General features: G+C 36.8%; 1 protein-coding gene across 1 annotated transcript; it reads right to left on the reverse strand.

Moving 5' to 3' along the window:
• Positions 1-3,276: 3,276 nt before the first annotated feature.
• Positions 3,277-23,887, reverse strand: TMEM67 (transmembrane protein 67). The gene is made up of 27 exons (XM_088533582.1): positions 23,805-23,887; positions 22,555-22,648; positions 22,156-22,255; positions 21,577-21,646; positions 21,408-21,482; positions 20,627-20,689; positions 19,352-19,506; positions 19,117-19,225; positions 18,068-18,154; positions 17,185-17,250; positions 15,316-15,472; positions 15,065-15,188; positions 13,838-13,943; positions 12,700-12,756; positions 12,511-12,609; positions 11,916-12,014; positions 11,486-11,572; positions 11,034-11,133; positions 10,797-10,936; positions 9,643-9,783; positions 9,073-9,153; positions 8,527-8,643; positions 7,275-7,391; positions 7,089-7,193; positions 6,650-6,752; positions 4,006-4,148; positions 3,277-3,555 (listed from the first exon to the last, which is right to left on the reverse strand). The coding sequence occupies exons 1-27, from the start codon at positions 23,859-23,861 to the stop codon at positions 3,475-3,477; spliced, it is 2,733 nt and encodes a 910-aa protein (XP_088389708.1). The 5' UTR covers positions 23,862-23,887; the 3' UTR covers positions 3,277-3,474.
• Between the last annotated feature and the right edge of the window lie 1,851 nt (positions 23,888-25,738).

Here is a 25,738-nt window from a genome sequence, read left to right on the forward strand (position 1 = left end):
TTTAAAGGGAAATTCTAAATATGAACTAAAGCAATGCTGCCTTCTTTTGTCTGCAGAGCCGCCAGTGTCCAAGATGTTCTGCAGGTGCATCCAGGTGACCTTCAAATATCAAGTATTTTCTACCTACCCCAAGGCCTCCCCACTACTCTTTGTTGCTGGATTGATGGTAGTATTACTCCGAGGGAGGTTAGCAGGGAGAACTGCAGGGGACAGCAAGTCTTGAATAGCCCCAGTGCGCTGATAAAACTCGGTTGGATGGAATGGGAGAGCAATACGGCTCATCGTGGCTCTGAATTGCCAAGGCTTACACAGCTCTGCCAGCATGAGATGGACATGTTCGTGTGGAGGAGAAGCAGGGGTGTCCTGCAGTACCTCCCTCCGGTGCTGCGAGCCCTCATGGCTGGGCCCACAAAGCTGCTCTGACCACACGCAGCAGTGCGGACCGCCAGGCCTGGCTCCAGGGCTATACCCACGGCTGGCCTGTTGCTATTAAAAGCTGTGACAACATCAGCTGTGCCTGAGACGGATTGTTTTCGGTGTCGTTTCCTGAGGAAACGGGGCTTATCTGTTGATTCCCCAAACAAGTTTAACTCTGATATTTGATACAGGTGCCAAGGTCCCCAAGCTATGAAGGTCCTATCAGTGGCTGGTACCGAGAGTCTAAATTATGAATGTCCTTGGTACGGAAAAGGCAAACAGAGTCCTGTTGTCCTACGTTGCTTTGGCACCTTACCTTGGCTTTTGGCAAGTATGTTGGCTGTTCAGGCAGCCATGCCATGAACCATCTTTTGTCTGTGCTGGGTGGCCTAAGAGCTGCAACATGGAAGTGGGCAGGGCTGGGACGGAGGGGGTACTTAGACAGCACAGAGGGCAAGGCTGAGGGAGCCAGGCTGCTTAGTTCCCATACTTGTGGGACAACTGGTTTTGAGGTGTCTTGGTTTCATTCATTCTTCGGGAAATCTGGACTTTATGCTTTTAAACTCATTTCTGATGGCGTATTTGGGTTTTCATTCTTCACTCCGTAGGACCTGCCGCCACCTTAAAGCATAAGGTACCTCATGCATTGCTGGTGCCCCACACCTTGCCCAGCTTGCCCCGGGAAGCAGGGCGGGCTGGGCAGGCAGTAACTGCCCGGGCACAAAGCCCAGGCCCAGCTTGGCTTGCTGGAAGCCAGGGTCACGATCTGCCCCTCGGCGGCAGCTGGTGAGATCAGTACAGGGCTGTGGCAAACACCAGGAGGAGGCACTGGCTTGGGGAAGCAGGAGAGCGAGAGGGACAGCGGGCCAGGGTCTTGACGAGGTGAAGTGGTACAGCAGAAAGGCCACGGCGTGCAAGTGAAAGCAGGCGGTGTGAACAGAAGATGGTTCTGAGGATAGTTACCACCCCCGCAGCTTGCTCTTGTTTGCACACGAGCTGTAATTCTTTATGGAATTGGCTATTTTAGCATCTGTCTCGGTAGACACTTTGCAATAAGCTCATTCCATTAGTTTTTGTTATCCAAAGGTATATCCCTCTGTTTTCACAGAGAGTGCAATATCCCTTCTTTACACTTATCCTGAGAGAGCTTCTGTGGATTGCAGAACCAGAAGTCTCCTGCTGTACTCTGAAATGTCTCATATTCACTGGAAGGAAAATTTGCATGTTATAAACTTAGAAAAAAAAAACAAACAGAAAAAAAACCCACTTCTCTAATCTTGTAAAACTTCCTTATTGCTCAGAGATAAAAAGAGTTTGAAATGCCACGTGATTTATTAAATTTAGAAACTTGAAGACAGGCCACAAGAATTACACGTTGTAACTGCACATTAATAACAAAAGTGAAGCCATTTTAGCTGGAATTACATTCACCTGAGCTACCTGCTGAACAAACCACCGGGTATGAGAGCAAAGTGGAGTGAGCCCATTTTCAACCATGCACTAGAAAGCAAAAATGAAGAAACATTTCTATGAATTCCTGGAGTTTCAGATTCCTGTAATTACATCATAAACCATATAATGTGGGCATTTTAGCTACACTAACATTTTCGATCAATGATCTAGAGAAATAAAACCTGGCAGGCATGTGTGGGTAGTGTGGAGGAAGAGGGGGTTCAAGGGATGGAACTGTTTAGCCAGGATGTTTTTAGATTAATTTATCATTCACCTGTAACAACATATGCCTTTTGCAGGAATCCTTTCAAACTGAAAGGCTTTTAAAGCTTATTAAACTCTTCCGGGCAGCATGTAATTAAAATTAAAGGCATATCTGAAGCCAACTCACAGCAAGATTTTAACATGGAAAGGTTTGTCAATAAGGATAGTAGTCTGGACATACAGTTTTATTGAGTATTTGGTGGTGAAAGCCCCTTGCTGAATCATCTAAAGAGAAGTTAACAGTTGTAAAAACAGAAATCTGTGTACTAAAAAACATGTCATTTAAAAGTAAAAAAAAACAGTAAGAATATTTTTCAGAGATACAAACGGGAAGTACATACGTTATTCTAAGATGATTTGGAGGCCATTCGTAATCTCTCTTAACACTTAATAAGTGGCACTTATATTTATTAAATTGGCTAAATTCCAATCAGATAATGAAGATGAAATGTTTCACTCTGTTAAATGTACAGATAACAAAGCCAGAAAATCATAGAGAGTCAGAGGATACAAACATAGATATACAGGCACCCGTGAAAAAACTCAAAAAGGATAAGAACCATTACTTTTATTTCACTGGCTGATTCAGCACAGAGGAATTACTGCATTTTCCTTGACATTAGATTACAGAAGATCATTAACAGACCAAAGGTATCCACTGTCTTCTCCCCTGCTCCATCAGCTGCTTCTCTTCTGTGTTGCTGCAGCGCTGCTGTGTCTCAAACATGGTGCTTTGCCACACACCCTCCCCACGCAAGAAAAACACTGAGTTCCATAAAGGCAAAGGGAAGAGAGAAAAGCAGGTAATTCTGTGCCAATACATAGAAATAAAAAATTCAAGTTGAAGCCACTATGGATAAGTGACCTTTAAATGGTCCTCTTGAAATACTTGCTGGTTTAATTCAACAGATCCTGTATGGCATGAAACTTGAAATAGGTTTACTAAACACCTATCTCAAAAAGAAAACAAAGAAAAAGATTTCAGTCTTTTTCAGAAACCCGAGGAGATGACAAACTCTCCTGTTAAATATATACAAATTATCACCTCAAGGTGATCAGTCCATATCTTAGTAAATGCCCCTAAGTTTTTTTTTCTTATTTTCATTATAAAATAACTTATATTTTTCCCTTCGGAGGATTACAGCTTAGTGTTCACAAATTTGAAAATATTTTATGCTACACAAAGATAAAACCTAATAATACAAAAATATAAAAATGCCAAAATCATCACACTGTTATTGAAAAGTGTACTACAGTTAACCTGCAGATCAGAGGTGCTTCGCTCCTGGATACGATTTCCATGATTAACTCCTCAACAAAGAATTTCATCTTCTTAATCAGTTAAATGAGAAATCTTTCATCCACCAAGGTTTTGGATGCCAAATTCTTCTGTCCGACTGTATTACGAATAAACCTAAATATCTAAGAATATTGTAGAAATATTGTATTAAAAGTAGGATATTTAAAATGCCACGTTTCAATTATCTAACATAAAAATAATAAATTCATATGATCTTGAATTCATTGACATGTTATTTATGATTTAGATGGTTAGCTCCTTTAGTAACTTTGAAACATTTTTCACCCTGAAATATTAGTTAACTAACTGTGATTAACTTTGACTGATATTTTTATTTTCTGTTGAAAGTTATTTCTACTCTATTCATTCATGACATGTTTGAGAATAAAACTAATCTCTCATAAAGTCTATTTTACACACACAAAAAATCAAAAGACAGCTTTATAAGCTCCAAGTACAACCTTCTGTCACAATATACTGCTTACAGAGCTTAACTATCTAACAAATAATATAAATTTCCATACTAACCTATACTTAAAAAATATGATTTCGTTTTTAATTTGTGTATTTACCTCCTGTTGCAAGTATGTGAGAATAGCTGCTAAAACAAAACTTTGGGAAGCCAAATCCACAACAGAGAAGAACAGGATATCAAAAATGAGCAGTGTTGTCTCGTTGCCATAATAGAGAACATCACTGAAAGAGTGTCTCTCATCTAGATAAACAAAATAATTTGTTGAAAAAAAAATTATTTCTGTAAAGTGCAACTTCATGAAGTTTGTCAGTCCACAGAGAAAACTATCAAAAAGAAAAGACTGAGCAAGAAAATACGATAAAAATAGTTATGACATTATATTTAAACAAAAACAATACGTTTTTACTTGCAAAATAGCTTTATACTGAGAGAACACACACACACACAAGCCCACACATGCCATAAACCTCTATTACAAACTAATAAACCTCTAATACAAACTTTTTTTTTTTTTAAAAAGGCATAAATAGATCAAAGTTGCTTATTGTTGAATTTCTTAGCAAGTGCTAACTCTGGCCCCAACTCTGCAAACTAATAAAATGCATGCTTAGAGCCTTTTTTAAAGTGCAGTCTCAGCATTTAGCATTATCTTTGCTAATTTGGTTAATATTTTCCCTGAAAACAGATCTTTTAAGATTAAAATACCTAAGAAGGTACTATAGCCAAACTAGTTTAGACTGCTTGCTCCTTTCTTTTTCAACAAGCACCAGTCTCAGAAGAGAAATATTTAAAGCAAGCAAATACAGAAAAAAGACATTCTTTTCCTTCTCTATGCTTTTTCAGAAAAACATGTATGATGCAGGTTCTACTATCCAAAGCATGTTTTCATTCCAGATTTTATAGGTCCGTCATTAAATCTTGATCCGTATCTAAACTGCTAAGAACTAGCACCATCTAAGCCCTGAAGCAATACACTTAAATCAGTGCTGGGAGTTACAATCTTTGCTGAACACTGCATGGTTTGGAGATCACGTCACTGTTTCTGTGGGTACCGTTCAACATTTAATTTTACCTCAGGTACTGCCTGCACACCTGATGCTTAGGGCTGAGCACAGCTGGGGGTTGGAATAAGGTTTTGGAACGACGGCTACGGAAAGGTGCGGAGTCACCGGCTGGGGCCACTGAAAGGCCCAGCTGTAGTTTTAGTGCAGAAACTGGTTACCTGGCGATTTTCATTACTAGAGATGGTATTTCATAAAGGTATGGGTGGAGATCTCCAGCCTTTGAGGATTTCTGTGTAGTTGGTGCTAGCAGCAGCCTATGGCCACGGCTTCTACGTAGTTGCGGGACATGTGCTGCATTCCTGGCTGTATTTATAGCAAGGCATGTGGTTCAAATCAGGGTCCAGCTTTTGCAGCCCTGGTGTCACAGAGAGGTCAAAGCAAGTTCTGCACAGCTCAGTGATCTAAACTGAGGACTGCTATTACATAAGAACAAAAACGGATTTTTACGATGTAGACTGGTCACCTGGTAATAGGTATGGTTCTGAATTATGAATTATAGTTCTGATATGGTTCAGATTTTCTAAACATTGACACTGGACAGGGACTCAAAATGAGGACCTGCATCATTATGGTACATTAATTTACACTAAGTTGTTGTGCACATGATGGCTATATTTACAGCCGAGGTAAAATGGGGTTTGTTATACAGATTGGAAAGACTATCTGTTTGATGGACTCTGCACAGCTGAGGGGCTGAGAAACAAAGTTTGCCTCAGCCTGAGTTCACAGCTGATGTTTCACTGTAGCACAGACACTGCTCCCCAGACAGGACCTTTTAATAGGATTAAAGTTTCAGAGCCTTGGGAGGGCCTAACCCTGGGTGAGCATCACTGCCATGCAGTCTACTCACCTCTCAGTAATTATGAATAGATTAAGATTTTGAAACCTTTGTGTTTAATAGCATAAATTTTCCAGGGATTCACCTTTAGGAATCGAGGTTTAAGGTTGACAGATGGCCAAGAACTGTCCATAAATCTATCTTTTAACATAGGTAATGGTCACTTGGAAATATTTATGTTTAGGCTTGGGGTGGGCTCAGGATTAAGGAGGATACACTGGAGAACACAAGCGTGTGTTTGCCTCTGCATAGCTCAGGGTCGAGAACCAGAGCTGCTGTCATCCCTGCTCCTATATGAATACTCATTTTGGGTGCATTGGCAATGTTTAAAATGCTTCAAAATGAAATATTCAAGAGCCCCAAAGACTTGGACTTTGCCTAACCTAGTGGTCAAGGATGACTTGTGTATTAACATCAATTATTCTATGAGAACTTCCTCACTGCAATCTTTAGAAAAATCCTTCATATTTGTACTTGAAAATATCTCATATGAAATTCAGTTTTATAAAACAACATATTGCTGAATTATTTCAATAGTATTGGGGTTCTTCTTTCCATTTACAAAGTGGCCAATGGATCTAGATGGCTAGTCAAAAGATCACCACATAAACATGTGCACACTTCAGTGCAATATCTTTTCAGTCAAGCAGCAGAAATTATAAACAGGATTTCTGTAATCTAGAGATCAATCTGCGTGTCCAACCACCTCCCTCACAAGCTGTTATTTAACTGCCTCTCCTGCCTCTCCTTCAGTTTGGATTGTAAATCCTGGCACAGAAATCTACACAGAAAACTACACAGTTACAAAAGCACAAACCCTAAGGCACAGATCCTTTTACCATTGTAGAAGATACTTTTCTCTATGGGCTCCATGAACTCCATGTCAAGAACTCGTTCAAGAAGCAACTTATCTTTTACAATATAATCCATTTCTTTATGAACCTATATGAAAAGAAAAGACTTCTGGTTTTAAGATTTCAAAGGAACAATACTTGTTACAACGGTGGAGCACAGATCCACCATTTAGAATTAAAAAAGAAAAAAAAGGTCTATTCTAAGTGAATAACAAAAAAGCATTTGTTGTTGTAAGAGCAGGCTGTACTGCTGGACAGTATTCTTTTTTTAATCTTGAACTAACCCGTGTTCTAGTTGCATAAAGTCTTTAATAAGAAATCTTTAAGTACCTATGCTTAAAGAAAAATTACAGTCTTTCGGAGTAACAATTTTTCATCTCTACTTATTAAATTTTCCTACATATATACATGTCAATATACATACGTGATCAATAAATGAACCTAGAAATTTGTTCATGGTGTTGTACGCCTTTGTGTTCTGTTCAAAAGTATTTGCAGATGAGTCCAAAAGCCTAGCAGGACCACGTTTCTGAAACACAACACGACCAGGACTTCAGTGGAAAAAAACACACATTAGTTAACATTTACAGAATACAAGTATCTCACTTACCCTTGTTAGGGTTTCATGAATCCTGTCATATTGCAGTCTCATTTTTCTTGAAATGGAAATCTGAAATGTCTGGACATCTGTATTTGGTAACAAACCCCTCTGGCTACACAGATTCTCCTATAATTGTAAATTAACATTATTAATATCATTCACCTATAGATCAGCAAAGTCAAGACTTTCATTTCTCTTTCATGTACATATACTGCTTTATATCTTTAAGCACTTAAATCCACTGCACTCTTAGAGCAAGGTTTCCTTAGGACATGAAATCCTGACCCCTGCTGTCACAAAGCCATAATCTTCTTTTCATTTATATTCAGTTTATTACATTCTAAAATACCTTTTGACATGCATTCTCAGGCCATTTGTTTTGTACTCATATTTTATTTTGTATTTTTTCTGCTTTGTTTAATGCTTTGGATTTTTGACTTTTTCCATGACTTTCTCAAAATGTACTTAATAAATCTCAAAAATCCAATAAAATACAAAACTTCAATATTTCCAGAGGTAAAACATGTTTTTTTTTTTCCCTAAATTTCACTAGAATAAAATATAGGGAAAAAAAAATTAGGAAAAAGAAGAACAAACAAGCAATAGTATTTAAAATACTCTTTTGCAGTTCAGTGTTTGAGATTTAGTTTTTACATGCTTATTGTTTTTTTCTGGTCAGGTATCACTAAATTATTGATATCTTTATCTAGGATATTTCCTTCTTACTTGTTCTACAACGATGCAAGATAACATATTTAGTGCAGGCTGCTCCAACATTGTATTAGATGTTATATATTTATGTAATCTTGCAGCAAAGATACAAGGTATGACAAACTAAAAAAATCATTACTCAAATTGTTGACTGTAAAGCATAGTTATGTCACCAGAGAGGTACAAAAATTTATTATAGAAGTAGATATTTGGTAGGGGGGTTTCACTGCATGAAAGCCCCTTAGAATGCCATGTCATCACGAGCCTATGGAAGGCTTCAGTATGCAAAAGATGATATATATACAAGACAAAAAATGTATTAGAAAAACAGGAATTTGTCACCTACGACATCAGAAGGAGAGATAGTGAGGAAGAAAGGAGGAGAACTAATTGCAAGAAGAATTAATAAGTCACTTGTTTACAGAACATCAGCTGGTAATTTTTTTTAAAAATGATGACTTGGTGCAACAAAATGCAAAAGCACAACCACGTGATGCAGAGTTTTTTATGAATAATTAGAACAGATGTAAATTTTACTACTTTTACTTACTGCTTCTCTCTTTAGGTTCATACTCATTTCTTCCATATTGGTATCTGCATGTCCATGCACAGAGCGACCATGGATATAATAACCAAAGCAGCTGTGTGACAGGAGAAACACTGAAATCTAGAAGGAATAGAAGAATACTTATTTAAAACAGTATCTTTTTATTTTTGAACTTCTGAATCCACAGTGGAGATCAACAAGAGCAGACATACAACATATACAATGTAGGCAGGTATCAAAATACATAAGACAGAAAAACATTTCCTAACTCTTTCACATATAAGCTGAATCTATGTTTTACTAGAGACCAACCAGTTTCAGGTTTAGTTCTGAAAGGATCACTATTAATTCCATGATGTTGAAAAATTAAAACACATCTATGATTCTAGAATCTTTTTCTGAATGAAGCGAGTCAAAAAAAAATGACTTTGGGTATTAGCTAGTGATCTCTGATTAAATTAAACCCTATTTAATATTTTTAAACCATCTTGCATAATATCCTATTCAACAGAATCCCGTGTAACAGAAGTTACATCAAGAAGTACTTACATTGCTCATGCAGCACAAATCAATAAATTGTGTAATCTTATCTTCCACAAATCTTTCATAAAACACAGCAAAATATATAATCTGAAATAAACCAACCACATTTTACTTCATTAGTTCCCCAGACTTGGCTTTATTCTGAATTATAAAGCAGTTAACTTCAAAGCTTAGCAGCCATGTTACAGATTTCAGTAGTGACCATCTTTGCACTAGCCCCCAGAAATGGGATTAACACCCTTCCCCTACTAAGTAGAATTCTAGCAAGAACCTGTTTTTTGTTCTGAACTTGGTGTGGCTTCAAGGGTGTCTGAAGCAAAATAAAGTAGTTCCTAAGTGCTTCTTTAGCGGACTGAAGATAGCGAGTAGAAAGTGAGATCTTTCATAACTTAGAACATTCATTTTGAGTTGTTATGTGCCACTGCACCAGCTGGGAGTTAGAAGCTAGAAGTCTAGAACCAGCAAAGGAGGTAAGAACATGCTTAGTGCTACGTGGGGTAGAGCTGGTGGCATAAGGATATATTCCAGCTGCAGAATATCAGCCCTGCCCTGGTAATTCACCATCTCGTTACAAACCTGCAGGAAGGCAACGGCTAACCAGAGCGCAGCGGAGACACCGAACCTCAAAACGCGGCTCCAGGGAGCCATGTAGCTCTCGCCGCTCCTTGTAAGACTGGAAGAAGAATCCATCAAAGCCAGGTTGGAAAATCCCACCACCTAAAGAAACATGGAGTTTAATTTAGAAACACAGGGGCAACGAATAGAATTACTTATGATTCCCTGGTTTCCATTGTAACAGAAACCATAAGAAAAATAGAGCTGAGAAGAGTAGCATGCTTGTTATTTAATTTTATTTATAGTTAATTTATAGATTTTATTTAATGGAGTCTAATCGTGTGATCCAGCATTATTATTTAGAAGAGCATATATTGTATGTATGTAGGCATGATATCAAAACACACACATAAAGGCAAAACTCAGGACAAGTCCACACAATTACACAGATAAACTGTAAAATTCTACAGGTAAACTGCATAGGAATTTTACTTCTGCTGGATTTCAGCTTCCTGGTTCTGTATCTTCCTGGGCTGAAACATATTTTTGACCTTTCAAATGTAAGAAACTGAGGTCTTGCTTTTATCAAATGGAAATATATTTTTCTCTACTGTTCATACAGCTAAAACTATTCTAAACAGTTAAAAAAAAAGAAAAATCAAAATGATAAGAGAAAAAAATAGGTCTTGAAACATTGATCCTTATATGTGAAAATTTTAAGAAAATCTCCCTTTAGCAATAACTAAAGCACTGCCTTATGACATCAAGAAGAGAACTAGCAGATTTCATTTCCTGCTTTATAAAAGATCAAAATTAGCAGGATGGAAGCTCCAGTTCAGGTAACATAAGCATGGCATAAGGGAGCTAGTAGTCAAATAAAGAATTGAGTGCGTAGACAAATGAATTAGTTCCTTAAGCCAGTTAACATGTTAGCTAAAGAAAGAAAAAAAAAAAAGGGAAATAAAACAAAGCCAACAAAGATGTCCAAGGAAATTAAAGGTTGGTTGTTTTTTTTAAGTTTTTAATAACAACATCAAAACACGAGCTTATTCTACAAAGTCACATTTTTTTCAAGGGAACATGTAGGTCCTCTTATTAGCATAAAGACTAACAGAACTAAAAAACAGATTCTGTGTTACATTATGGTTGTGAATTATAAAAAATATTAATAATACCTCCAAAAAAAAAAGAACTGCAAGCACTTGAAAGAGGGGATTTATCTTCCTCACTGTCTGAATTTCATTCCATTCATTGGCTATAAAATATGTCCTCCATATGCTCACAGGTGCAGCAGCACTTTTTATAACACCTTCACCTAAAAACAATAAAAACAATTAAGCTCTGAAATTTAATACCTGAGAGCAACAGCAAAGTTTAATTCATGCTCTGTATACAAGTTTAGTTTGAGTTACCTTCAACTGCTTTAAGAACTTTCCCCTTAGGTCTTTCCCAGTCAATAAAGAAAATGTCTACAGTAAGTTGTGAAACCAATTTATGTAATAATTGCAATGCCTAAGGAAAAAAATGAAGTATAATTTGAGTAAGTAACAGTATATAGGCAAATTAAGTCATTGTAAGCACATGTTCTTCATTAAATACAGTAAAAAATACACTAGACTATACCTGACACTGCAACCTTCTTAGTTAACTTTGATACACCTTTAAAAAATAGGCTTGGGACAATTGTAAGTCATATCAAAGATCATGAATGACACAATAATTGGTCAGCTCGATAAAGTTAAAATAATTGTTTACCTCTATACACTGATAACATGCACTGTACAAGATATTTAAAAGAAAAAGTCTAGTGAAAATATAAAGAAGCATGTGTAAATGACTCGAATTCTCAAAGAAAAAAAAATACCTTTAGACTAAAAGCACATCCCACGTATGTAACAAAATCTTCTTCTTGAGATGGAAGTGGTAAAAAGACAGAGACAAACTGCTGAGCCTATAAGTGAGAGGCTATATTGAAACAGCATAGATGGCATATGTAGAAACATATTAAGTGCTTAAGAGTGAAATTCTGTGGAAAATGACCCACAGTTAATCTGTAATGTTTCGAATTTGTAAAATATTTTGTATTACTACTAAGCAGATTGCAAGTGCAAGGAAATATAAAGAAAGTAATAGGCTGAAAATTTAAACACACAGAACATCACGTGTAACTTGCCTCAACAGTCTGACCAGAAGGGCAAAAAAAAAAAAAAAGACAAAAGAAAATGAATTTTTGTTTTAAAATGTACACATTATTAGTAACTATTCATAATTAAAAAATCTGAAAAAAGACTTACTTTGAAGAACACAAGCCAATAAATTCCTGTACCCACTGTGATGATAAAGAAAACATTGGCAAGGTCTCCAGCATAGAACAGTAAGAACTTCAAAACTGTCTGTAATTGTAAAAGAACATGGTTCAAATCTGTAAAACTTGTTAACTAATGTATATAGTACATTCATATAAAATGCTATGCAGCTCACACTAGTAAACTCTCTTACTGAAAAGAAGCCCCAACAGAATTTTTCTCACATGTTTATATATTTATGGTATATTTACTATCTGAAACTCCTATTAGCTGGTCTTTGTTCAAAGGAGAATTATTCTGAAAAATAACAAAGACCGTCTAACTGACCGGATTTGCTCTGTTTTTAATATCTGTATTTGTGCCTTTTTAGCAAAACTATTTCCTAAATAACAACAACAGAGGCCAAAAAAAGAAAAAAAAAATATTGGGGATCCTAGAACTCCATAGCTCCATGCAGCTAGATTTAAACAACTATAAATTAATTCAGCTACCGTAAGAAACAAAATAATTATACAATATGATAGCCAAGATCTCCATAAAGAAAGGAAAATACGTCCTCACTGAGATCACCAGCCATTTATACCTGCAAGTCAATCATGGAGCTTCCCGTTCGCCTTTTCCAGCCTGCAGTCCTGAGGAGGGACCACAAAACTGCAAGTCCACCCAGCACACCCAATGCGATCTGAGCAGAATGAAAAATTATTTGTAGATATTTTTAAAGGGACAAACGTAAGCAAATCATACATCAACACATTAAAGGACAATTACTTACATCAGTCTGAACCTGAGCCTCTGACTGATTCATCTCATAAATGACCGAGAAGGAAACCTGAATATTAAAATATGAAAAGTAAATATGTGTAGAAATTCTGAAATGCTACAGTGATTACAGTCAGTGGTGTTTTACTGCTTTTTATTTGGTGCCAATCCCCATCTAGGGCTACTGCAGAGTGCAGTGTAAGCCCACTCCAGTGCACACTACAGCACCAGACTTAGTGCTGCCAGGTGCTCTGCTCAAGGTAGGAGGGAACTGAAACCCACACAGGTTTTACCAGGGATAATGCTGGGAATGGACCTCTGCCCTGCCCACGTTAGGAGTTACACTTCATTATAATCCTTACAATTCATAGAATCATAGAATGCTCAAGGTTGGAAGGGACCTCTAGAAGTCATCCAGCCCAAGCCCCTGCACATGCAGGGTCACCTAGAGCACGTGGCACAGGACTGCGTCCAAGCGGGTTTTGAAGATCTCCAGAGAAGGAGACTCCACAACCTCTCTGGGCAGCCTGTTCCAGTGCTCTGTCACCCTCACTGTTAAAAAATTTTCCTTAAGTTCCTGTGGAACTTTTGATGCTTCAGTTTCCGGCCATTTCCTCTAGTTCTGTCGGTGGCCACCACTGAAAAGAGGCCGGCACCATCCTCCTCACTGTCTCCCTTGAGGTACTTATAGTTGGGCAGACTTTCAAAAAGCAGTTACCAAGTGTTTGACTCTTTCCCTTTCAACAATGTTTTTTCGGAGTAACTTCCAGTAAATATAATTACACTAATTTTTTGATGAAAACACTGCTACTTTCAGATCACTGCACGAAGACCATTTCTTCCTGGTTATTTTCTACGCACATATTTTTAAATCTGCATTCTGGTCTAACTTATCATTACACCACTGATTGTAAAATTCTAGATATTTTAATTTAAGAAGGACTCAAATAAGATGCATTTAAAAGAAAATACTTTGACAACTTTGCTTTAAATGCTTTAAGTTGTAGTGAAAATTTGCAACCTCTAAATTCTGTAGAACTAGAAACTACTTATTTCACATTAGGAAAACAAATTCTCTTAACTAGAATTCTAACAGAACTAAAAGCACCACGAAAAATTCTGATCAATTAAAAATAGCACAAAAACCTCACCATCACACTCTGGGTGTCAGGGTTTTGGATAAGCACATCCGTGTAAGCAACTGTAATTAGAGGTGGGTAGATAGTTCCCCTCTGAGTAGGCGTTGCCAGACGAACACTGCAGAAATAAAACCAGAATATTATATTTAACCCCCAAAATGGATGAGCTGCTTGGAAAGTATTGATTGAAGCTTGTACAAACAGGAAAATACTAAACAACAAAACAATGTAATTGATGAAATCTGAGTTACAAACCAAATGATGTGGCAATTCATATTTTAAAGTGACTGGACTATAAAAGGCATAAATAAAAATACATAAAGGAAAATGTAGAGAGAATTATTCATTTTAAGTAAATATCTTAAACCACGCTTTATATTTCACATGACAATAGCTGCAACTGAAGTTAATTCTAAAAGTTGCTTTTTCTCAAAATATTACAGAATTGCCTTTACTATGTTTATTTTGAATCTCTGGCATTCTTTTTTTCAAGGGGTTCTCCTAGCACACTTGATTGATCCTTATTTTTTGAAATAATGTAACAGGTAATTCTCAACAAGTAGACCTAGTACATTAAATAAATCCTAGAGATGATTATCTATATGGCCCAGGAGTTCTTGCAACTCATAACTAATATATTGTGAAGAAGTGCAGTAAGTACAAGAGGGACCTCAACTTTGTTTAGACAATCATCTCTGAAAAATGCATTTACACTACCAAGGAAAATGGTTCTTCCAAAATATGTTCTAACTGAGATAAAGAAACAGTAATGACTCTAAGAGGTAGTCTCACAAGTGCAGTTATACAACTACAAGACTATTAAATGGTAGGACAGCATTTGTAAGCAATAACATGTAAAAATACTGCAAAAGAAGAATATGGAGCATGAAATAACATGCCCCCATAGTTAGCAACAGACTTATTGGAAAGAGGAGACCTTAGGTCTTAGAAGTCATCTGCTTCCAAAAGGTGCCTGCTAACTTTTATGCACACACAGTCCTCTTGAATGGGAAGTAACTACAGCAATTTAAAACCCCTCAAATCAAGGTTATGTATTTTCAATTAAGCATCAAAACAACCTGCTCTTGCTATTTCTAGGTATGCAATAAAAAAGGAGCACAGAATGTATTAGAAACAGCACAATAACACAACTTTCCTTTAAGATGCAATAAAATGCAGATTAAGCAAGATTGACTTTATTTTATCTGTATCACCATACAATGGTATGCATTTATTTACCTTATTGTTATTTTGCTAGCAATTCGAATTATTCTTGGCAATTTTCCCAAGTCATTATCTTTTCCACTTAGTGCATCCACCAAAAAAAATCGACGCGTCAAAAGCCAGTTATTCATATTGCTGCCTTTGAAAAAATATGGTAGAGTCATGCAATATTTAAAAAACTGTAAATTCAGAACCAAAAGGAAAAACTCTACTAAAAGTGATCAATATTACATAAATACTCTTTAAAGATTATATACTATTCTTACCTTGGTTCACAAACATTTCATTGTATTGAAGATTCAAGTTTAAAACTGGCACATCCCAAAGATATTGCTGTCCCTCATCATCATTATATTGAAGGAATATGTCATAAAAGATTGGATTAGCATAATCCACTAAAATCTTTGAAATTGAAATTTTGCACTGCAGGAAAAAAATAATAGAATAAAAAGTTGCAGATTCTTCCCCTATAAATACACTGTAACACCTGTCCCACATACTTTATAAATGACAAAGCATCCCAGCTATGTCTAAACTGGAATAATTAGTCCTTATACTATACAAACCTCTTGGAAAATACCACAATTGACCAGAACGACTAATACAGAATTTAAATTTGCTATTATTTACATAGATTAGGAAAACATATGCGAGGAGACTTCAGAGACATAAAATTTGAAACAGGATAAACACTAAAGTCAAGAAATTAGAAAGGAAGTTGAATGGGTTTTGCATGTTTCAGGTTATGCAATCCTTCAACAGTCAATTTCAATTGCCCTTTCCTCAAGGCTGTAAGGGAAAAAAAAAGTGAGGTACATAGTGCATGAAAATAATTAAATTAAAAAAAAAACAGTAAATTAATATCTACAGATGTTGATTTTAAACCCAGTAACAACAAATGCTGTTAATACTTACCTATTTGTTCTACACATCAATACAGTAAAAACAAAAGTCTTGGGGGAAAAAACAAAACACAACAAAAAAGACTAACCAAATGAAACAGTTCAATGATTCAAAGAGAAAATAAATTTTTGTTTTGTCTGCAGTACTTAAATATGGACTAAAGAATTTTAACACATACTACAATAAATACTTAAAGAATAAAAATATTTAAACAAATACTTGTTAAAATTATTTAAAAGAACAGTGCACTTTACAAGGACTAAAGCTTTGGCAACTATTACACTACTTGGCTTTCACAACATCCAAACAGCAGCTGAGTAAATGTATTTTTACAATGCAACATTTAACTCGGGGGAAGGGTTTTGAATGTAAACATGCTAATAAGTAATGTTAATGGATAAATAAATAGGTATTAGATGCTGTGCACACATGCAGAGTGTAGGGAGTCTTATACAAATAAACCAGCTATTCTCTCATGCCGCAACATTCCCCATTTTAACACATAACTGCCAAAACTAAGGAAGCCTTAATGCTGGCATAGCCGTGTCCTTGACTCACTGCCACTGGCATCTAAGTATAAACAAGCTCAAGTTTTACTAGAGCAGGGACAGTTCAAACTGCTCTATCCCCTCTGGCTCTGCTGGTGTTTGGTAAGGACGGCTTCCAATACAACTATTCCCATAGTTAGGATAGTAAAATAATCTCTTCCTTTCCCCCATCATCTGTTGGATTAAAACTTGTAGGAACTTCATTCTTGTGAAGATGTCAGTCTCTTTACTGAATCTGCTGAAATTAAGGAATATATTAAAGAGTTAATAAGGATGATTAATAGCTGTGGCAGGATGGATAAGTTTTGTATCTTGTTTCTGCATGAACTTTGGTCAAAGATGAAGACCGGAAAATTCCAAGTTAGAATACAGCATATGACTGTCAGTAGTGAGGTATTACCTAAGATAGGCTGTTGACTTGTTGGAGGAACATAAAGGCCAGGTTCATCTTTTGGCTGTCTGATTAGTAGAAAGTTTTGTGGTTTCTATTTCAATAGCTAACAAGCACATTTATTTCACTCAGTAATTAAGAAAATAGAATAAGCAATAGCCATGCCAAAAAAAAAAAGCCCATATTGCAGCTTGGGGCTCGATGCCTGAGGTCCTTCAATGAGCACCGAATCACTCACGTCCTGTAAAGTAACTTTATTTGAAATTCACTGTAACATTTTATCTCATACTTACATTTTGTTCATAAGTTGTTCCAAACACATAAGCTGCATTCAGTTTAGTTTGGGTATCAGGGCAAAGCTGAACAAAACATATTAATAATCAAGTTAATTAACAGGTGCAATTTTCTCAAAGTATGAAGTATTCCTAGGTACCATAGGCAGTTGAAGAGACAGACTGATTTTGAAGAGAAAACACAGTTATTTACTGTAATAATATTACTGTTCTTAAAATGTTGTTTTAGTTTAGTCACACTTGCATAGTATTTTATAGTTCTGTCACTGAACTTCTTGAAAGATGTGGAATGGAGCATCTAAGGCAAGAATAGCCTGTTTTGGCAAGAAATACTAAATGCAGAATACTCTCCTGCCCCAAGCTTTATTACTGGCTTTTGTTAAACAGAAGAATTCCATGCAAGAAAAACTCTGCATTCACCTTTCCCATTTCAAGCTAATATTTGCAGAATAACAAAATTATCATGGAAAATACATTTTTTTCCCTTTTCAAGAAAACCTTTCCTTCTGCAAAAAAACAGCTCATTCAAATAGGACCCATAAAAGCAGACCAAATTCTAACTAACTGAGGACTGTGCTTAGTGACAAAAGAGGTAGCAGCTGAGATTGATTCTAAATGATCACTGGTGTTTTCTAGAGCTTTCAATTTTTGAAAAATTGTATTAGCAAAAAGAATGAGGGTGATATTGCTGAATTTCTATATGTGGTTAATAAGAGGTTTTACCCTGAGAAAGAATCAAAGGCTATTTAATCTAGTTTTGTGGTTATATTAAGGTTGAACTGTCACTACCTTAGTTATCAAACTCTTGGCTGTTGTATTAACTTGATTAAAGGCAACTAAAACATTATCATATCAACAGAAGGTAGCTATAAAGCTAACCTACCTGTAAGGCTCCTCCTTCCAAACTCTGCCACTTAAGAAAGTTTCCTTCTGCATCAAATGAGGCTGCAATAAATTGAAGTTTTATATCCTGATGATAAAAAAACAAACGAAGTCAAACAAAACAAAACAATGTGTTTCGATACTGGTTCTGGTAGTTCACTTTTGTTAAAATACTTTTCAGCTTTTCTATATATTCACTGAAAGTTGAAGTTAAATTTGGGGGATGGAGTGATAGACTAAAGCTGTACAACTCTGCGTGTAAAGATTTGCAACAGAAATATTAAAGTTGGTACGAATGAAGAAGTATGGATGGAGATGTGTGTATGCATCAGAAGAAACAGAAGGCAAAGGGTTAAGCAGATGGCCTGTATTGGTAACAAAGAACACTGTGTCCATCAGTTAAGATGAAGAATGTGTTGTGACACAGCCACCACACAGACAACTTGTCAGCAAAGGACCCTGCGCCCAGACACCAAGAAGATGGCAGCAAAGTTACAGCACGCCATGGATATCACTTGTTTTCTGTTAGCTCACCAGGAAAACACAGAGTTGCTACAAAGATGCATAAACTTCAGACAAGGAAACAAGGTGAAAAGCAGCAGCTTTCCCTAAGATTTACGGAAAATGAAGCAAGCAAGATTCTGAAGTACAAGTTAATGCTAAACCAACTGCTAACTACCAGAGGGCATAAAAGATCTATGCAAATACAAGTTCATCACTGTCAATCGACAAGAACCTCTTTGATTCCCCGGGTCATACACAACTGATCTTGGCCAGAGCACATAAGCACGCATATCTTGGCCTTTGGAATAAGTGGGTATGGAGGATTAACGAATGCTATGAGTAAATGAATGCTAGTCAGTAAAATCAGCCATCTTATATATATAATTATCACCCTTCCCTTCCAAAAAATCTCACAATGAGTTTTGTTACACTCAATTCCTAACATTTATCTTTAGTAGAGTTGTATCTGCAATACATCTAAACCTTTTTCATATTATAATGTCCCCTTCCTACCTCTACTTCCCCATGCTGCTATTCAACACCTACCTTACTTGTTCCTTTAAAACTGAACCGTGTAGGAAAATGTGTTGTCTCGAGCACCTGAGATGCTAATCCTGGCTGGTCACCATAATACAGCCATGGCAGATTATGTCTCCTAAAAACAGTTACAACAGTTTTCTCTACAGGAATATAATGTTTTACATGTTTTATATTAAAGACCATTCAGAATACTAATTTCTATAAGGCATTTTTCTTACAAAATGCTAAAATGGTAACTTACCAGAAGGATATTGAATGAACAATGCCTAGCCTTGCTGTGTTGGCATAAATATACTGAAACAAACCACAGGCATCAGTATTTGAAGAACTTAATGAGTTCATATTCATCACACACATATTTGCAAGAGCTTGGCATGCTGTTAGATTGGAGTACAGCTGCAGCAGAGAAACACAAAAATGAATACAAGTATTAGTACAAACTTCCTTTTGTTGAGGCAGTTATAAAAAATTGACCTTAACTTTAGTGAGCCTTTTCTAAACCTCTGATTTTACTTGAAGATTATTTGTTTTGTTGACATGCAAGATTTTCCTCCAGCTATTCAGGTTCTTCATATTTTTCAGAACTAGAGATGGCAGTTTGAAACCAATACTTCCACTTTTACAACACATAAGACACCTTGACTTTCAGAATTCATTTTAGTTACAACAGCTAATGGTAGGATGTGACAGAAATATCAAAATCTGATTTTAAAAAGTGAAGTAAGACTCAAAACCTCTAAACTTCTCAGATTGTATGACAAAGATGACTCAAAGACCTAAGATTGACAGTTTAGTATAGTTGTCTACAGAGCAAATATTAACTTGCCATCAGTTATTGCCTTTGTGTGGCTCAAGCTAGCTGTTTAGTGCACATGCATCCAGACAGCACCTCTGCAAGTCTGCGTGGTCCTGCCATCCACAGCAGTATAACATTAAATAACACTTGCATGCATAAATCAGAGTAAAGACAAAAAGGATGGTTCTATGTTTATTCTTTTATAACTTGGAACATAATTATTACATCCCCAAACCAGCTGCCAATCAATACTTAATATACAAAAAATTAATTTTATAACTAATCTCTTACCCCAAATATTCAACAGTTCATGTAACTCCTGACTCCTGCAGCATTTTTGTTTTGAAAGTAGCAGGCTCATGGGACTTAAAAACATTCATTATTAAAACTTCTGATTTAATTCATTTATTCTAGTCATGCATGGTCTTCCACAAGACCCACAACCTATGGATCTATAAGTCACAAAAGCCCTCTCTGCAGCATGCCTTAACCTTATGAAGATTACAATTGGAAAGACTTGCACTAACACCAGCTAGTGTCCTATATTCTTTCTAAACATTCTCTATGTGTATTACCTTCTAACATTCTGTCATCATCTCATCTTAAAAATGAGCAAGGTAACTTCCACTGATTAAAGCCCCACGTCTGAGGCATTTGAAGATTCAACACAAGAGTATTGCTTTTATACAAAGACAAACTGCAAATCCATTAATAACTCACCCAACAGGCAGAGGCTGAGGCTTGTAGGTTTTTCAGAAACCATGCTGATATCAGTGTTACACCCTGTAAATAAGAACTGTTTCATTGTCTTTGTTTAGAACAATTTACTTAATGTGTAATAATCCAAAAAACAGTCAGGTGCATCTATTTTTTTCAGTTCAAAATAAAACTGCAATACAATAATTTGTTTCACTTCAATAATTTAGACAAAATACAGAGAATTAGAGTGATAAAACTTAAGCCTTGAACAAAAATTCTTTGACAAAGGTGTTTCCTTTACTGCACAAGTGAAATGCTAAAAATTTCAAGGTAAAGTGTAGACTGTGTAGTAAATTTAAATCATGACCAAATTTGCTGAATTCATTATGTCATACTCTGCTCTTTATAACTACTATACTCTTTCTTTATGCTCTTTGTAACTACTATAACTGCTCTTTATAACTACTCATATTTAGGCTAAACTTATGAAACTAAGCTAAATTTATGAAATAGCTTTCATAATTACAAGACATTTTCTCAGTAAGATAATATTTAGAAGGCTAGGCATTTTCAGAAAGCAAGACAAATATTTGCTTTGAGGAAAAGCAGATTTCTGGCCTTTTTTTTTTTTTTTTTTTTTTTTTACAACAGGGCTCTAATTCTAACTCATTTAACAACCAACTCTGTGCAAAGTTGCTTTTAACAATAGACTTTGAAGACTTTCTAAAAATAAATAAAAAACCCAAAAGACAGCTTGAGAATACTTCAGAATAAAAACACTTTTCAAAATAAAGACACTTACTATCTGTCCAAAACGAACAGTTGAAATTCCCTTTGGGGGCAAGTTTTCACTAGCACTGAAACATAATCCCCCAGTCTGAAAAGGAGAAAAAAAAAAAAGCAGGAAATGTATACATTTGTATATACTTTTTTTTTTTGAGCATCCATCTAAGAAACCTTGTTGTACTTACTAAAATATTAGGGCTGCTGCAATCACAAGACTTGCTGGCATTTATGAATGTTTGTTCACATCTTACACACCTACAGATCACAACCACAAAGAAAACATTTAAATTGTAGTTAAGGATGCGAGCTAGTACTTAATGAAACCAGATTACAAAGACCATTTTTCAGACAGGAAAGTCCTGGTAATACAGTGAGAAAAATTCATAGTTTGAATTGAAATCCAAAAAACAACATTACAAATTTATTCCCACTGTTAGTCAAGTAGCAAGAAATAAAATAGTTAATTATCAAAATAAAACTTATTTCTGTTTCCAATCTAAAACCTGTGCATAGTCTGACTGAAGCAAAGAAATATACGATCATATAAAGACTTAAGTGAGCTCAGTGATTTTAACGTGAGCTTCCAGCTCATGGCTTTTAAAACTAAGCATTAAAAATGTGTTCAGCAGATGCAAAATAAAATATTTCTATTAGGCAGAAATATTTATATTTTGCCCCAGAGATATAGGTTGTTTCATGAACATTTAAACATCAGATCATGACAATCTTGGACTTATCAATGCAGAAGGAACAAGAACACTCACCTATTTCCTAAGGCATCTGAAGCAGAAAATGAGTGCTCACTTCCATTACACTGTATACATAAGGCTTCATTTAGCAAAATGCCATCTATACTTCTTTCCACTAAGAAGAAAAGCAAAGCAGTTAATGAATAGCACAACACCTGCTACATCTTGCAGGTGAAAAACGGTGCTAAAGCAAAAAGAAAGTATCTACGTAGATCTTTGAAATAAATGCAAAGAAAAAAAAATCTAGAGCTTGCAAGTAACTCTGCAAATAACAACCTGAAAATAACATCCACTATAAATGCATATGAATATATGTATAACAGATATGTTACTAGTATTTATGCACATGTAGTTTAGTCCTAATGAACATGCAGTTTAGTCCCAATGAAGAATCAAAATTTGCATGTTTCTTACCTAATATTTCATTATTAAGGCATCTGCATTTTCCTTCTGAAGTTAGGCCTTTCGGACAAGTAATACAATTCCACCCATCTTTAGTAACTCCACTCTAAAATAAAGGTTTAAATTATTATTTTTTTTCTTAACAAAGGTTAAAATTATTATATTTTTACCAAGTACCTGTGAAAAATGCCTGATTCATATGTTATTTACTAGCAAATGTGTTTATAAATAATATCATTAATAACATTCATGAAGCTTTAAAGGCAAAATAGGCTAAGCAATCTGGCAACAACAAAAAAAGACAGAGAATGAAACACATGTTCTTATGTTTTTCTGAAGACACTAACTAACATCCATTGTGAAGATAAGTGTTGGTTAAAGGTGCTGAGTTTACAAAAGAAATAGATTCTACACACAAAAAAAAAGCTCAATAAACGTAACAACGCAGAAAAAGTCATATTCATCTACACATACATAGGGGAAATAGAAATGGCAGAGTCTTAAGTCAAGCTATAGCAATTCATACAGTTGCATGGAATCTTGCACGTATCCAAAGAGCTCACACACACGTTATCCCTCTAATAGCTGCACTAACAGATCAAAACTGAGGAGGGAGATGAAAGTAAGGGAATATGTATAGGAATAGCACAGATGTTATTCCTTTCTCCCCACCATCTTTTTATCTTTGCATGAGTTTGTCTTAAGACCAAAGATGACTGATAGCATCACAGGAAAAAGAAAGGAACACTAGAAAGATCAAACCAGCAATGGATATTCCTCAAAAGCTTTCTAAATTAGCAAGAAGTTGAAAAGGGGGAGGATATTAGTTACATTACCAAGTTAACTATTAAACACTTCATCTGCCCAACCAGGCTGGTGTCTTGAGAGTTGGAGTTAACTTATTTAACTTATTGGAGTTACTGGCAGTTAAGTTTGGTGCTTGTTGCTCGATGCTGTGAATACGGCCCAAAATTTAAGCTTACTTTGTCAAGACAGCCAGAAAGAACTGACCAAACTACAAAAGTATGTGTAACTGAACATAATTAAACATTTATAATATTCTTACTTTTTCCAAAAGCACAATTTTAGAGTTAAAAGGTTTCTGAGAAATAATAAGAGAAAAATAAATACTACAGAAAAGAAAAATGGTCTTCACATTAGAAAATCCCAAGTGAAGACTGTTTTTCAAATTAATCTTAAATTAATGAAAAATAACATGTAGTTAGATGGAAATTTCAGTCTATAAAAAGTTCAATACTTACCATGTTTTCTGGGCATTTTTCACAAGTAACAGATGGCCCACCATTATTAGAAACCATCCTGAATCCTGGTTGACATACACATGAAAGACCTGCAAAAAAATAATTCACTTTTAATCTCTGTAAATACACATGGGAGGAAAGCTACCCACGGGAGAAAACCTGGGCTTGAGCATTTGCGTTTTACCTTCAACTGCACCAGCTGGTGTTTAAAAGCTATTCAAAACTTTTAAAAACATAATTCAGGATCACAGTTTTCAACGAGTAAAAGAACAGACCCATGTTTATTATTAAGATAAAGACAGTTATCATGGCACGCCATAGCAGTTGGTGTTTTTTCAAAAAGATTTTTTTCTCTCAAGATACTGCGGCCCCTCTCTGTAAGTTTAAATAAGTACTATTAATGCTTAGAATTAATTGTGGTTTATAGTGTGAGTTTACTATTGTTTAGGGTCATATGCATATACATGTAATATTTTGTGAAAGGTTTTAAAGCATTCGTAGTATCTCTATCAGACAAGTTTTATGGTAATACTGTCAACTGTTCAGTCAGAAGGCACCAAATGCACATTTAACTACAAAGAAGAAAAAGCCCAGAGGGGATAGATCAAGAGGGAGACTTAAGGCATTGTGAGGTTCAGCTACCTAACTCTTTTAGGCATCTGGCCTTAAAGTAGAATACATGGTCATGAACTGGCCGTTGAGGTTTCCAGTTCATGGGCAGACTTGTGCAATTCCAAGTGGAACTGAGAGGGGATATAAACACCAGACTGAGTAGAGGCTACCTAACTGCTACAAGAAGATGCTGTGAAGTCTAAATCCTTAAATGGGAGCCATTTACACACACCCTTGAAGCCTCGAGCTATCACAAACAATACCGTACCCTCATGTCTCTCACACAAAGCCAGCATTACCCCTGCATTTTTCACTTAGCACCACTGCTGTGTTCAATGCTCCAAATCCCCACCCGCATGGGACTAGGATTGCCCTGTGCACAGAGCCCAGAGGCCTCAGATATTGAAGATCTCAGGCATCCTGAGTTTTGATGAGCAATTTCAAGTTCTGGCAGTGTTGGAGAACACAAACGTGGGAAAGAAAGACAAGAGAAAATGTCCAGGTATATGGCTTTTGGATACACAATACAACCGAGGTACCATATGGCGTTACAGGCACTCATGTTTTTTAGGGGGTCCGTCCCTTTTCACGGCTTTTTTCAGCCGCGCGCCTGAGCACGAGTGTCTCGCAGTGTTAGCCGCGCGCCTGAGCACGAGTGTCTCCCGGAGCAGCCGCCGCGGGCCCGGGCCGACCCGCACCCCCAAGGCCGCTCACCGCCGTCGCTCGGGCGCCGGTGGGGCCCGCAGGCCGCGCACGCCAGGCGGGACACGTCGAAGTAGCGCGCGGGGCCGCAGCCCTCGGGCCGCTGCAGCGGGAGGGAGAAGCCGCGCGCGGGCGGGAGCGGCGGGCGCAGCGCCACGAGCAGCGCCGCGGCCGCCCAGCACCGCGCCGTCGCCATGGCTGCCGTCGCCATGGCTACCGCCGCGCGCAGCGCCCTGCCTACGGAGCGCGCGGAGGGACCTGCCCAAACGGCGAAGCCGGGACGGACCAAGGCACGCCGGAACAGGGAAAAGGGCGTTTTCCTCCCCAAGGAGACAGGGAACGGATGGTTCCCAAGCAGGGATAAGGCAACAGCGCCTTCTGTACGAGCACCCAAGCGGCGTTGCGGAAGGCGGGGTTGGGAGGGTTATTTCGCCCCCCCCCATGCTACTTGTGTATTATACCTGCACTAAGGTTATTTTTCAAGATTCTCAACTTTATTAACTTATAGGTTTCTGACCACTGCTTCTAATGCCATTATCTGAGATTTCATAAATCTACAACAACCAGCAGCTTCTGGATCCCAGGAGAGACAGCTCCACAACTCATACTCAGCCTCATGT

The sequence above is a fragment of the Tinamus guttatus genome, unplaced genomic scaffold, assembly GCF_059628265.1.
Source record: "Tinamus guttatus ecotype Peru unplaced genomic scaffold, ASM5962826v1 Tinamus_guttatus_pri_ptg000510l, whole genome shotgun sequence".
NCBI lineage: Eukaryota > Metazoa > Chordata > Aves > Tinamiformes > Tinamidae > Tinamus > Tinamus guttatus.

Excerpts from the sequence above, each read along its gene's own strand:
- TMEM67 (XM_088533582.1), bottom strand. The coding sequence starts at position 23,861 with ATGGTTTCTAATAATGGTGGGCCATCTGTTACTTGTGAAAAATGCCCA. Across the intron at positions 15,473-17,184 it reads GAACAACTTATGAACAAAAT|TGCAAAATTTCAATTTCAAA; the intron begins GTAAGTATGAGA and ends TTTTTCCTGCAG. Across the intron at positions 7,392-8,526 it reads TGAACCTAAAGAGAGAAGCA|GAGAATCTGTGTAGCCAGAG; the intron begins GTAAGTAAAAGT and ends TTACAATTATAG.